The 15161-nt window shown below is 40.9% G+C and overlaps 1 protein-coding gene across 7 annotated transcripts in view; it reads left to right on the forward strand.

The window, feature by feature from the left end:
- nectin1b (nectin cell adhesion molecule 1b) overlaps positions 1 to 15161 on the forward strand; it is a 222878-nt gene that overhangs the window by 61217 nt on the left and 146500 nt on the right. For all 7 annotated transcript variants that reach the window (XM_008426425.2, XM_008426427.2, XM_008426430.2 and 4 more), the window contains exon 2: positions 12906 to 13274. In XM_008426425.2, the coding sequence (XP_008424647.1) occupies positions 12906 to 13274 (369 nt within the window). The remainder of the gene's footprint in view (positions 1 to 12905; positions 13275 to 15161) is intronic.

Genomic DNA, 15161 nt, shown 5'->3' on the forward strand with positions numbered 1-15161 from the left:
CAGAGTTGTGAGAATGTGTTTTATGGGATGAAGCTCAAAGGCTGGTGGGAAAGACAATACTTGATCCCAGCTGGAAAGCACATGCAGCAGAATATGACCGTAATCCTGAGATGTGGTGAGCATTCCAACCCTCGTATGTATGTGGAACATGGAGCCTGGCTCCCCTCGGAAAGAACGGGCTGTGGTCGTGGTTACGGAAATGGTTCAGCCCGGGTCTCGGAGTTCTGCCGAGAACCGCTGGATTTCATAAACGCTTATGATCCAAACACACATTAAAAGCACGGGGAACTGTGACAAAGACAAGAGTCCAGAATTCATCCCGAAGCTCGTGCTTTTCCCAGGCAGCCATTTTGCATTTGCTGCAAAATCTCGCGCCTATTTACAGTTTATTTGTTGTCGATGCGAAAAGTTTACACACTTTTATCAAAATATGTGGGTTTTATGGTGAAAAGAATGGACTGAAGCTGTTTGTACTGTCATAATTTGACCTGTAACATGTTCAATTCAATATAAATCAAAACCGGAATATTGTAGGGCAAATAAAAACAGTGTTCACTCTGTTTAGGTTGAAGCCCATCATCATGGCATATCTTGCTTTTATTTGCATCACACTAGTCACATGATCAACAACCAGCTGTTTCCACTGTGCAAACCACAAACAAGACGACAACAGGAAGTAGAGGATAATGGCGAGGCATGTTTTATTGGCTTATTGCGTGAAGTCAGTAAAATTATGTGTGATTTCAACTGTTTTTCTTATTTAATGGAGACACTGCAATTACAAAATTGTGTTTTTCCCACCATTACTGAATGTTGACAAAACAACACTCATGTTGGAATGGAATTATAATTCTTTCCACTTTGACTAAAGCCACATTATATGCTACAACTGCTTACCTTACAATGTTTCTTCTCATCTCTCCTTCAACTTTTTGTTGTTTTTTTTTTTTTTTGTCTCCTGACTGATACCTTTAGATACTCCCTCTGATTCTTTTCCTTTCCGTCTGTCACGGGAAGTTCTCTGTAGATCTGGAATTATTTTGTTTATTTCACTAAAATTGAGTCGTATTCAGATTAAAGGTGGAAAAAGTTCTGAAATGGTCGACGTTATATCTCATTTATTTACCGAACAAAAACCAAAAAGAGGGTTTGCAGACATTTTATAACCGCTGTTAAGTCCTTTGATTCAGTTTCCTCTTTGGATTTAAGAGTTTAGAGAATTCATTGCATAATGATGGTGGAAAAAAAATATCTTTTAGTGACTGCAGAGCAAATGTCACAGTTAAACCACTGCGGGTAACGCTTATTAAAATGTACATGCATTACCAATGTGAAAAATAATTTACATAACAAGATAAGATAACACGTTAAGGGGGGGTTAGGGTAGCATATCTAACATTATCAGCTTTAGCAAAGACACACATTCATTCCTCCAGTGGTGACATCAGGATACTAATCCATGCCTTAATGATGAGACTTCAGGGCAAAATTCCTAATCGTGTTTGTCCGTGTTTAACCCTTTGTAGGCATGCACATCATTTAGTTTTTACCAGGATAGATGTGTCGTTTGTACGAAGTCTGACGTGAAATAAAGTGCGGTAAAAAAAAAAGTTAAAGAGCAGGTTTTGTGGTATTTCTTTTGCAGAAATGTGCAGTGCTCTCTGCGGCCCCTGGTGATCATGACTCAGACACATACTAAGTGTGCTTGTTAATTGATAGCAGACAGGGGCTTCAGCCCACTGCCCACTCCAGCTGGAGTGTGAATTCCCTCCCCTGTATGTTAATGGATCTGCTGTACCAATGCCCCGTGCCATGCTGGAGAAAAATAACTCTTGCCTCTGCATTCCCTTTTCTATCGAGCTACAGTTATGGATGCACTTTGATGAAAGCCATTTCTGCGCTTCTTTTCCCTCCATGCATTCATTTAACTGTATGATATGTGCAACATTCATTAATTCAAAGAAATCTATTGAGGCCATACCTCAGAGCTGAATTTTCTTTAATCAAATATTGATTGTTTAGACTCTTCTACGGTTTAATAAAGCAGCGGTCATGCAGCAGTGCTTTTCACCATGCTTATAGTGGAGCTATTTATCCAGAATGCCTTCCACTCTCCATTCTGCATGCCTGTGAGATATCCGCTGGCCTTTCTGGAGGGAAAAAAAACCTCCACCAGTAAAGGTTGATAGGGGTCAGACACCAAAAACGATACTCTGCGCTCTCACCGAGTATTTGTAAAGGTCACCTTGCATGCTGTTTACAGATTTACACTCATTTTGTGCGGTTTTTACTCTGCATCAATTACCCGTGTCTGTCGTGAAACGCACAGCCAATGATTGATCATCCAGTTTCAGCTGAATAGTTGTTTGATTTTTTTGAAATCTTAATGTTTTATTATGTATCCAACACAAGTGCTTGGCATAATCATATGGAAATATCCAGTGTTTGTACTCTATGCAAGACTTATCTTTACTTGTGGACAATGGAACAGATGGTGTGAGAGAGGGATTTGTCATGCATGACTGTCCAGGGCCAGACTCTTTCTCAGCACTTTTTGGCAGGACTTTACATGCATTTCATGGCGTATTTACTGAGTGCTTAGCGGAGGTATAGGGTACTGCTGTGGTTCTGGCTCAAGACGCAGCCAGCCCCCGTTCCGATACACCCCACCAGCGTTTCTATGGATAATCCTCCGTGCTTTATTGTCCTGCACTTATTCACTTAAGATGGTTCATACTTGTGAAAAACAGGACGTTAAAAAACGGCATTGATGCCGACTAATGCAACCAAATCGACAGCTGTTACAATCAGCCATCAAACAACAGGTTTTCAGACGTGATGCGCCTGGTGGAAGTCAGAGTTTTTGAATTTTGTGACATTCCAACCATAAACTTCAAGGTGTTTAAATAAGACTTTATGCATGAACCAATATAAAGTAAATACATGATAATTGTTGTTCTGACCTAACAATTATTGGTGTTTCACATACATAAAATGCATGATTAGTTTGTGGGATAAGTTGACAAATAAGTTAATAAGTAAGTTAAATAGGCATGAATGCCTTTGCAACTTAGGAGAATGAAAAGTGTTTCAAAGCCTAACATCAGGTGGAAAAAAATATAATATGCCTGTAAAGTAAATGGAGAAATGTTACATTTTTGGCCTTTTCTGAGATAACAACAATAAGTTTATCTTTAAGACTATTTCTGACTGGCAAAGATCTGGGAGGTCTTTCTGCCTCTCCTGCGCCTTTATTTTGGAGCTGCATTACTCTGACGTTCTCTCACCTGTGTCCAAAGCGTATGTGGACATGGCCTCTTTGTCACCCTGTGCTAATACAGAAATATCCACAGGAGGTTTGTTGCCTGCAGCAACGTCTCTCCTCTGCTTTAATATCCTGAGTGCTGTAATCTGCTCTCCACAGCTGACCCTCCGTGTGCCACTCTCGCTGCTAACTCCTCCTCCTTAACTCCCCCCGAAAATCCTCTACATCATATTTATGTAACCCCGCCCGTTAACTCCTCGCCACTCCGCACCTTCAACTGCTGCCAACAGGGTTCGTCCTGTCTGGAGCCATAATGCATCACTGCGATGAGCGCCTGTGGCCCTCGTCTTTTTTTTTTTTTTTTTTTTTTTTTATTGATCGGGCCCTTTGCTATTAAGACATCCTGCAGACGCTCCCCGTTTGAAAGCCCGGGGAAACTTTTGCATTATTGAAAAATAACCCGCGCACATCAACGTGTGCGTTGAACCCATTCGGCGGCCGTGATGCTTTGTTGACTAATCGTCTCATCTGTGTAAGTGCTCCCTGGTGTTTTGGCTCTGGGTCGTTCTGATAAAGCGTGTTATTACATGGCTGTTATTGCTCTCACGCCGCACCGACGTTTTATTCCTTCAGCTCACATCACCTGGCTCAGTTTCTGGCTTTTTCCCTTTGATTTTCAGTCACACACACACACACACACGCAAACACACACAACTGTAAGGATTACAGTCACTCATTGGCCAGGTGGGGGACTATCCCTGCCTTTCACTCATACCCAGATCTCTGTTTACTGACATTTGCTTGCTCTCGGGTATCAGCGGGTGATGTCATCCCTCCGTTTGGTCAGGTAACGTCAGCCTTGTTTATTTTGTGTCGTAGAACCGAAACTATGGTGGCCTTGTTTAGTTAAGCTGCAGGGCGATGGAGGAGGGTCAGAGCCTGCTGATGCTGTGTTTACACTCAATATGAGGCATTTCTCCCTCCCTGCCTCCCTCTCTCTCTGTGTCTCTGTAGGGCAAAAGCCTTTTTTTTTTTTTTGCCCTACTCTATTTGTCATTGCCACATTCAAAGACAACTAAAAATGCTCAATTCCTTCCAGGGTGTTTTTTCATTAGGTTAGAATAACAAAAACATTAACAATGACATGAAGTTCAAAAGGACTTTGTTATTAATTTGAGGTGTAAAAACATGCCAGTTCACCAGATCATGATATTAAAATGGTAATAATTCCAGTAAGTCACTTAGATGCATGTTGCCTTTGAGGAAATGCCTATAAGCTACATTACAGAGAAGCTCAGCTGGTTCAAATTCTTACCCTGTTTGGACGGTTTGACTTATAAAATATCAAAAACCCCTGATAAAACCAAAAGAACTTCACCTTTTCCCAGCCTATTTCTTAAAAAAAGAACTTAACTTTAATGATTTCTCTCTTGGCTTCTCATGAGAAGGTGTGAAGTTTTCTGCCATCACTGGAATATAAAGTGGACCCCCGTCTGTTTGCAGTTTGGTATCCTCGGACAATTTGCCCATAGGTGGACGTATTAAAAACATTTGAAAGAAAAAGCAGCTCGGGAAGCTGGAATATATGTGTAATGCTGCTTGGCAGCAAATGCTATTGGCTGGCGTTTGTAAAGCAGTCAATCCAGGAACATCGACAGTTTTGCTTTGTGTCGATTGGCTGAACTCCTAAGTGTGGAGATAAGAGAAGCCGCACATGCTAGCTGCTGCTGTAGCGCTGAAATAGTTCCAGTTCTGCGTATTGAGTTATACTTCATGTTTTAACTGTTAAAATATTCAACTTTAAGCGTTGTTAGTGTGGGTTTCAGTTATTAGAGATCCTTCAAAATTGTTTGTGATTAGTGAAACTTTTACTCTGTTTATGTAACTGAAAAATTCGTCCAGTGTTGTTCCTTGTGAACGTGACATTGTGTATCGTCTCATCTCATTACTGTGGCTTTCTTTTGATTTACTGGTAAATACAAGACATAATACATTCAGAAAGGCAAATAAGTGGTTCCCGAAAGCGGGCGTAATGAACTCCACTTTGTCAGCTCGATTTGGTTCTCAGGACCCGAACAGTGGGGGTATTGAGTGGAGGTGTTTCATTTGAGGATGAATCATTATCTTGCTGAACTAAGATGAAAAGCTCTCTTGCAGGGAAACTAATGCAATCCCCCTGACATTTCAAACACCTGAACACTGGCTCCAGGGGCAAAATGTGTGTGGACTTGTGCTCTGAACCTCGTGTTGCCTCAGAAACAGCAGATGCTGTGACATTGGGTGGGAATCGCTGCCAACCTGAAAGTTGTAATTTTATAGTTCCCATGTGGGAAGGAGGAAAAAAAAAGAGAAAACGCTGTACTACTGTTCAATCTCTTACGTTTTTGTCGCTGTGTGAAATTAAGCCATTGCTATCAACTCAATGAAATTCACAGCCGCTTTTCATGGAGCCTTCCCAGATTGGGAGGTTGCCTAACGTAATAAATATTCCAGATAATCATTAATGTTTACAGCGGAGCAGATGTTACATTGTCCGCAGCGAACGGGCGTGTTGTACAAAAGAGCATTTCGAATTTGAACCAGATAGTGGGAAATTAGGAGCAGGTCTACTAACCATCTGTTCCAGCGAGGTTTCGCTTGCCGCTGCATTTGAATGTTTGCTCAGAGAGACAGAGGGTAAAGAGAGCTGCTTTGGCAGGTACACTGTTATTTACCCAAAGAGGCCTGGCCCAAGCGCCGTGTAATAGTGACTGAGTGTAGATTAAAACAAATTCTCTGCCACATTACGTTCCGCACAAAAAAAACAAAAACTGAACAGCCACCGTCATTAAAAGCAGGATATGGGAGCTCCTGCTTACATCAAATTCAATTAAATAACCTTCAGCTACACTAAAGAGTAATTTATTGGACAAAGTGTTATGAAAATCTTTTTTTTTCTTTTTTTATTGCCATATATAATGTAAACACAATGCCACAGGATGAGCTCTAAATTACTGCAACAAACAAGAACAAAAGGACATTCAAATGGTTCCATCAGGGGTATAAACAAGCGACTAATGAGAGGTTTTGTGTATGAAACAGTGAATTTGGACCCCCTCCTCACCCTGTACCCATAAGCATCTCATGTGTGGTCATGAATGGGGGGAACAGAGGCCTGTGCCATCGCTGTGGGAACTGTGACTACATTAAACAGTCATTATCCCCACAGACTCAGGCCACGTTTTATCTTTCAACACCCAACTTAAGTAACAATGAAGTAACCAAAGCTTGACAGATGATGATGAGGGGATTATGCCTTAAAGTTGCACTTTGGCAAGATGTTTTTTTTTTGCAGCGTGGAAGATTAGGACGCAGAAACTCTTCCTGGTATCGGGAAGTGGGAGCTTAGTGCTCCATCCACTGAAAAGTGAAACACGTTTTTTGTCTCCTCCCCCTGAAACTGTTGGGGAAAAAGACATTAAGGTCTAAACAAAATGTGGTTTATTGCCATAACTTTACGCATTCTCGAGGTTTTGAAGTTTCCTGGAGATGCCTCTTGATGCCTCACTGCCTTCTAGAGTGCCAACATGTGCAGCAGGGCTTTAAAAAGAAGACACTGATGATAGCTCCTTGTTTAATCTTCCCCTTCCTCCAGTTGGAAGTCGTTCACAGGGAAATCTTTCTGAGACTAATTTGACCTTGGATTATGGTTGAATCAATGGGTGAACGGGCTTCACCCACTTCAAAACAGAAACGAGTAAGTTAGCACTTTTGAATTAATATGGAAATATTAGGGAGAAGCTCAGAGCGCTAAACGTTTCAAAGTTAGCAAAAAAGCTAAAGCGCTAAATGAAAGAAGAACCTCACTGTTGTGAATGTATCCAACCACAGAGGCACACAATTTATACCCATAAAGAATAGAAAATATATGTAAGATGATGACCCTTGAATAAACCACAACAACTCTCCATAACCTCTCGCTGGTAGATGTTTATTTGAGTCACAAAACTACTTTGCAAACCAAGAATTTGATGCTATTTTTTATTCTACTCAGTGAATCACACTGAAATGAAATTATGTGACTCAAACAAATGAAATATGCCGTCAGGAAATGGTTCTGAGTTACTTTAGTCGGGACTGATGCAGTAATTAGTAGGGAGAAAATGGCAACCAGCTGATAGGAAATTTTTTTCCAAACTGGCAAATGTGGAAATAAAAAACATTTTTAAATGTATCTTTGCATGACTGTCAATAAATGTGCAGCAGAAATTCAAAAACAGTCCTGTTGATCATTTTAGATACTCCAATACACCTTAGTATTGTGTTGTAATCCACCCTTACTGGGTTACATATGAGTTGTTCTATCAGATCCCAAATTTGTGGGAAGGAGGCTTCCTCAGATTTCGGTTTTCAACTTTGAGTTTTACGCTGCTGTGATTGGAAACAGCACAAACTGAAATAAACGAGTTCCATGTTTTTGTTTTCACAGCAGTAGAAACAAAATGCAGATATGAAATGTTAATGTTATTGCACTTTCATTTTGATTTGTTACAGAGAGAAATCGAATGTTGTTTTATTATTCATCTTTCTTTTCCCAGCAGTGTCATAAAATATCTGAAAGTGGCTAATTTCAGTACAATCAAGCTTTTGCGGTTTTAGTGATCGGGACCCGTTCCAGTGGAAGCCGCGTTGCTGCTCTGTATTTTCCTGGACGCTGTCCACATGCCGTAAGAAAGCTGAAAGCTGTTAGGTCCCAAAGTGCCATATGCAAACAACACAAAGCACATGCTTTCCTCTCTGCCTGACAAGCCAGGCTTTATTACAGTTCAGCCGTTTTGTGCGCAGCTCTGTGCCGAGGCCTTTGGAGTCTGTTGCTATCAGTGCAGGGCCAGACGGCACAGCAGCTGTTTTAATAGTGCCCCCTAATGTCCCCTCTGATCCAAATCAGCTCACCTGGTGTGAATCGAGTCTTTTTTTTTTTTTTTTTTCAATTTCCGCCATACTTTTACCTCCGTTTGTTTGTCCTGTTGCTTTTCTTTTCAGAAATGGCCTTCCTTTTCTCCCTACTTGCCTCACTCGCTCTCTGTCTGCCAACTCTTTAGCCAGACAGAGAGTTGCCTCAGGTGTATTAGAGCATGACTGTCCCCCCAGTCACCCTCTTGTCAGTGCAAGAACAAAGCTCCAGCTCCACAAATGATAATGCCATCCAGGCTCAGACCCGCAGCGCACCTACAAATCTCCAGAAAGCTCCACCTTTCTCTTTGTTCCACTCTCCCTTTCTGCAGTTTTGCATCTCTGCTACTTTGCCTATCTCCCTCTTGGTGTGCTCCACCTCCCTTTCTGCACCACTGGTTCCTACAAGCCTCCTGAAATCTATCACATTAATACCTCTTGCATGGTTTGTATGTGCTCTTTTATGGGTTTGAAATGGCGTAGTGCAGTCTATAATTACAGTTCTACTAAGTTATTGGCCGAGGAGGACATGGTTCTCAAAGCAGGGTCTCAATGGGCGTCCCTAGACTTTGATTAAAGGGTTTTGGACCGTGTGGCTGGTTGCATTTGTTCTCCTTTGTTTGGTTTCCATTTGTATGATCTCATTTTTTTTATTTGCGCCTTTGCACAGACCTTCTGTTTTGGCGTTTTCTGACCACACTTGTGGAATCAGAATCAATTGGAAATATTTTAATACTGGAAAAAAGCCTAAATTAATGCAAAATAGTACTCAAAAGATGATTTTATTTATTCATCTAAAAAAGAAAACACTTTGCACTATTTAAAAAAATAAAAAGTAATTGTCCCCCTGTGATTGATCCCACTGCACCCAGACTCGATTACCGTTCTACTTGTAAAACAAATCAAATGAATAAACAATATTAAAAACTATAGAATATGCTTTGAAAAAGAAACAAATACATTAATATTTGTCAGTAAGTCCCCAAAAATTATTGATCCTCATAAAATATTCTCCGACGGGCAAAGTGAAACTTTTACGTTGGCGATAATATAATTGTTTTGAGACCATTTTTAAGTAAAAGCAAGTAAAGCATCTCAAAGATCAGTCAACTTGGATTTATAACAAACATTTAACACTGGAACTGGAAGACATTTTAAATATCCCAAATAAGTAAATCAAGTCTCTGTAAACAAAACTGTGCTTCAAAAAAGGGGCGAGTTGAGACCAGAGCACCAAACTGAAGCTTTTTGTCATCCAGTGTTTGGAAGAAAGAAAGACATGAGAAAAACAAACAATCATGCAAATGGAAATTATCGAGCTCGTTTTAATTCATCATGCGATTAATTGATCTATTGAGAAAGGCTTAATTGGCTGCACCCCAAACAAAGACTGTGGGTATTAGCTTCTGTAGCACTAGGACTGTTTCCACTGTGTGTGTTAAGGCTTATTGAGGTATATTGGGTGTTTGAAATATTTTAACTGGCACCTCCAATTTTAATTATTCGCGGACAGTTGTAGTCTTATATCTGTCTTATCTAAAATATGCAATAGTGTCAAAAACAATTTTTTACAGCAATGTAAGATGGCGGCACCAGACCCAAACGAAGGACCGGCAGAACGAGGAGGGAGGAGCTGCGGGTTTTGTGTGCCGTTATTGTTTTCTCAGCGAAGCGGCTTAGATAAGACCCGGCACACATCTATGGGTTTTTACAGCTCCCCCGCTTCGCTCTGACTTAAGATTAAACTTTAACTAGTGTCGCCCAAAAGTAAATTGTGTTTGCTGTTTCGGAAAATATCACACTGTAGTTGCCGTAACTGGTAATCTAAGCCGTGATCAAATGGGAGTAAAGCATTGCCTCGGGCTGTACGAGGACACAGGTGGTTCTTAAGGTACACATGACAAGGTTGCCAGTCCTTTCTGTCAAACTGTATTAGTGAATCAATCTGTCATCAGAAGCCCTTTTCTGATGTGTTCAGACGGAAATGAAAGATGATGTGTGCTCAGCAACTTCAAAAGGTTGTCAGTTTGTTTTATATGATTTGAAGTCGGCTGCAAAGGCTGGGTTTGACTGAAAGCATATAACAATAGATTGAAATTGCCTCTCTCTCATAATGCGCTGCTCTCCAGCGCTCAAATCACCATGAGGGTTATACGCCCACTGTGAAAGACGGTATATAAAAAAAAAAAACCCAACAACTCTGTTTATCTTAATAGTTTTCCACCCAGAGTCTGCATCATTTCCTCTCCTTCGATGCTGCGTTGAGCCTCGGTGTCCTTCGGCTGACTACCTGCGGTTTTTACAAGTCGAAATCTTACCATAACAACTGCTGCGTCTGCTCGAGATAGTTTCCTTTGTATTCTTCTCAGATTGACAAAACCGGATATTGTTTTAGAGCATTGGATCTCTTTTATATACATTTAAAATCCCCCCACCCTGTGGAAACAGGAGGTAGCGATTATCCATCACTGCGGCGCCGTTGCTCCCTGTTAAAGAGCCACTCTGTTTGCGGCCTGTGTGTTCGGGCCTCGGCTCTTGTCACTCCCAGACATATTTTCTCTCGGTTCACGACTCGTGGCTTTATGAGGCCATGGTGATTAACAGAGAAAATCCCAGCCTCTCTTCCTGTGGGTCCTTGTCTATCCATAGGAGATAATTATAGCTGCGGATGGTTGTAAATACAAGCTGGGCCGGGGGCTGTCGGATGAGGAAATGGGACATCACCAGAGCTCACCTGGAAAGGGACGTAAATCAGAGCCTGGGAAAACAAAGACGCGACGAAGGCAACAAGAGGCAAAGGCCGTCTAATGGCACATCTGCTCTGATTTCACTCCCTACAGAGTCCAGATTTAAAATGATCCACAATATAAACAGCAGAGGAATTCACGTGAACGGGGTTTAAAATGGTATAAAATTCTCTCAACAGCTTCTTTTGCCTTGTTAATGACTGAAATCCAAGATATTTGGTTTCCATTTTTAATAGCAAGGACAGAAGTCGTAGAGGAGATGCACCATGTGCAGACGGTCCGGGGTTCGATTCCCAGTCACGTCTTCCCCTTCTCTCTCTGCCCTTCTTCTTCCTGTCCAGCGTTTGTTGAATAAAGTCCTTTAGTGCCAACAAAAAGTCTGCTGTTGAGCCTTTTTCTTTCCCTAATCACACACAGTAAGCTTATTACTTTATAAGTATCTATCACTGTACTGTTTTAATACACATCTAGATTTTGCAGTGCATGCAGTTGAATTTTACTCTAAACTAGACTGCAGGAGATTTTTGAAAATTTCAAAGAAAACCTATGATACTTATATGCTTTGTAAATGTTACAGCAATAATCAAATAATGACATTTATCTTCATGTTATGCTGTGCAGACGCTCCTTCTGCACTGATGAAAGGGCTGCTCATTTTGGCACGTTGAATTGTTGACAGTTAAGCTCGACCTATATTCTGATTAATTGAGCTAGTATTAGTTCAGTTATAACAAACATAAAAAACAATGCAAGAGCAGCTTTAAGAAGTTTGGTTTAGTATTTGTTGAATAAACACCCTGATACATGAAGTAAATCATATTTCTTTAAAGAAAACCTGCCGTTTTCTAACAGTCAGGTTTGGAGATTTTCACTCTTATCATCCTGATAACTCTTCCAGTTGGCACAATAAACTTAAGTTTTCATCCATTTTTATTTAATCTCCAGTCATTTTAGGATATGGGTAGATATGTCCTTGTATTTCGAAGATCAAGCGTTTGCCTTTCTTGAACGGAAAGCTTTCATATTTTTAAGGTTCACCAAGAGAAATTGACCTCCTGAAACATTTACATAGAACAACAAAGGCTTCAGTTGTATTTATTGCATTGTAATAATTGTTGCAGGTGCCAATAGAAGAATAGTAATTATTCAATTAATATTCCCCATCCGCCACTTAATAAATATACTCAAATTAAGAATTTAATTTCCCAAAACGTTTCTGCTGTAATAAAAACCCACGCCATTACATTTTTATTTCTACACATTTTTTTAAACGCAAGCGTCCCAACAAACGCAGAGAGGGAACCGTGTGCAATAAACTCCCAAGAACAGATGAGGTTAATCATCCATCCTCGCTAACTGATTGTTTTCCTTTCTGCTACCAACCTCCCTACGGGCAAACCCAGAAAGGAAGAGGTGTGTGATTGTGGAGTTTTTATTGTAGCTAATGCGTGCCTTCTCATTGTTTTGCCCGGACTCCACATTGTGTCTTTTAATAGGAGCTCCAGGCAATCATTGAGGTATTTGTGTGTAAAAAGTAATTAAAATTACAATGGGCTACCCGGCGCGTTGCTGGGCGGGATGGAGGGGAGCGCGGCGCTCGATGACTTGGCTCCAACTCTCTGCCCTTGTACTTGTTCATTAGCGATGCATTGGTTCTTGCTCGACCCGCCCATCTCATCAGAAGCAGGAGCCTCGCAGACAAAGACGAGGCTGTATGGATGTGCCCATTATGATAATAGCATGTCCCCAACTTTTTTCACACAGGTATAGGGAATAGATATATCTGGCACAGAGGAAGCGAGGTGGACTGTGGATGTAGTTTCCAGGAGGCTGAATTGACTCTTTGACTTTCAGTGCATGTACTTGCTATTGACTGAAGAGCTGGTGCTTGGCCTTCGACTCTTGTTAATTGTAATTAATTTTTTTCTCTCTCCTCTCTTTCTTCCTCTCTCTTTGTGCAGCCGTACATGGACAGAGCGTACAGATGGACTCCAGTAAGTCCGGCTTTGTGGGCACACAAGTGGAACTGCGCTGCATCTTCGTCAACAGCAATCCGCCGGTGAAGATCTCCCAGGTCACCTGGCAGAAGCTGTCCAACGGCACCAAGCAGAACGTCGCCACCGCCAACCCCACCCTGGGCGTGTCCATCCTGCCGCCCTTCAAGGAGCGGGTGGGCTTCAAGCAGGCGGCCGCTCTCCAGCGCCACCAGATGGAGGACACCACCATCGTGTTCTCCAACCTGCAGCTGTCCGACGAGGCGGCCTACATCTGCGAGTACACCACGTTTCCGGCGGGCAACAGGGAGAGCATGGTCAACCTCACCGTGTTCGGTAAGGAGCCATTAAGAGCCCCATCGCCAGTCGGCTTGATTTTGAATTGAATCCAACTGCAGCCACTGTTTTTGTTTCAGTCGGTTCTTTTTCTTCAACCAAGGCCTCGTCTGATATTAACTTCTATAGAAATAGTCGCTGAATTAAAAAAGTGGTTCTGAATAAAGTGTTTTGTGTTCAAAGATAGGTTTCTTTATTAAAAAAAGACCTTTTTAAAAGGGTCGAAAGCATTTTTTTGCTTATTAAGGTCTATTTCTTTGCCCCTTAGCTAAACTTAGTTCAGAGGGGATGTGTTGTTTATATTCTCTTTGCTTGAGTTGGCTAATTGATGTAGATGTTTTCTATGACTGTTTGCTTTGGTTAAATTCACATTTTCTTAATTTGCTGAGAGTTCAGTGATCTCTTCCGACGTTAAGCTCTCAAATTTAGACAAGAAAATCATCACAAGAAAACCTTAACTCCTTGAATCTGATGGAATAAATTTGGAAAAAGGAAACGCATTCAAACCGCAGCCTGACTGCTACTACAAGCTTTGACAAGTTGTTGAACAAATGCAGATTTACCAGAACGTAATTGTGCAACTGTTATTCTGAATCAGACGTTTTAATCCAGGAAATGAAACGGGTTAAACATCTCAACATCAGTTAAGAAGGTACTTCTTCAAACGGTTTTCTTTACTTATCTGAGGTGATCTGACATCTGTAAACAAATTAGGTTTCTGTTTGACTTTAGACAGAAACTGAACAGCACATTTTTCTGAATTACATAATAGTGTCAAGTCCAGAGATTTCCTTTACAGAAATCTCTGTCTTACAGGAAACCTGATTATATTTCAGAGTATCATCAGATGCTCCTCCTCTGTTTTGGCATCTCAGAAATTTTCCTACCCATTAAAATTTCTCACATTTTGTAAAATAACCACCAGTAACTATGTTTCCACCCAAATGTCAGGCATATTTTTAGCAAACTTTTAAAATTTTGCAAAGAAAATATGAATGTGGCGCGTTTCTATCTACTGGTTCAGAGGGAGTCAACCAGACTAGAGACAGTTCTCCCCTTCGTTCTGGAGGTTTGAACTTTGAAATTTCTCTGAGTTTTGTGCCTCTGGTAAGCCACAGACCCACCAGCACATGGGAACTTCACTGTGTCACAACTTATTTGGCAAACGCTTTTTGCACATTAACTTATTCTTGGAAAAGGCAAAAACCACCTCAAGGAGTTTTTTATTATTATTATTTTTGCTGTTTCCATCAACAGCTTCTAATGCGATACTTCATAAAGTGCATAAAAGAAACGTTGATGGGAACTAATGAAATGTAATGAGAATTTATGTCGGATCCACACAATGTGGTACATAGCTGAGAAGAAAAAAACTTTATTTTAATATTTTTTAAAAAGGAGATATACAGGGATTGCCTTCAGAAGTCACCTAAATATTAACTAGAGGTCATAGTTGAATTACACAGTAAATAGGGATTTATTGTGAACCATTTGTTTGTCTGATCTGAAATTGTCTACTTTGTGTTGGTTTGTCCCATAAAACCTCATTGAAAATTCTTGTTGCAACAAGACAAAATGTGGAAAAGTTGAAGCGAATCATGAATCATACTGTAACTTTGTCATGTACAGTGAAGGCCAGAGCATTTGAAACAAATTTCCAGCCCAGTGACCCAGTCGGTCTCCCAGGCCCTCATTCCTCTGCAGAACACACTGTACTTGTTGTGAAGATCACACTTCTAATGTGATGATAGGCACATTAACACTGAAACCAGATTATGAAACAGGAAACCGCAGCAGAGAATAGTCACTAACAATGAAAGGTGGGACAGGAATCAATAAGGCCACTTCAGAGAGTGTAATTTGGTTTGAACTGCCCCATCCAGCAGG

This window comes from Poecilia reticulata, linkage group LG13 (assembly GCF_000633615.1).
Source record: "Poecilia reticulata strain Guanapo linkage group LG13, Guppy_female_1.0+MT, whole genome shotgun sequence".
In the NCBI taxonomy this organism is placed as follows: domain Eukaryota; kingdom Metazoa; phylum Chordata; class Actinopteri; order Cyprinodontiformes; family Poeciliidae; genus Poecilia; species Poecilia reticulata.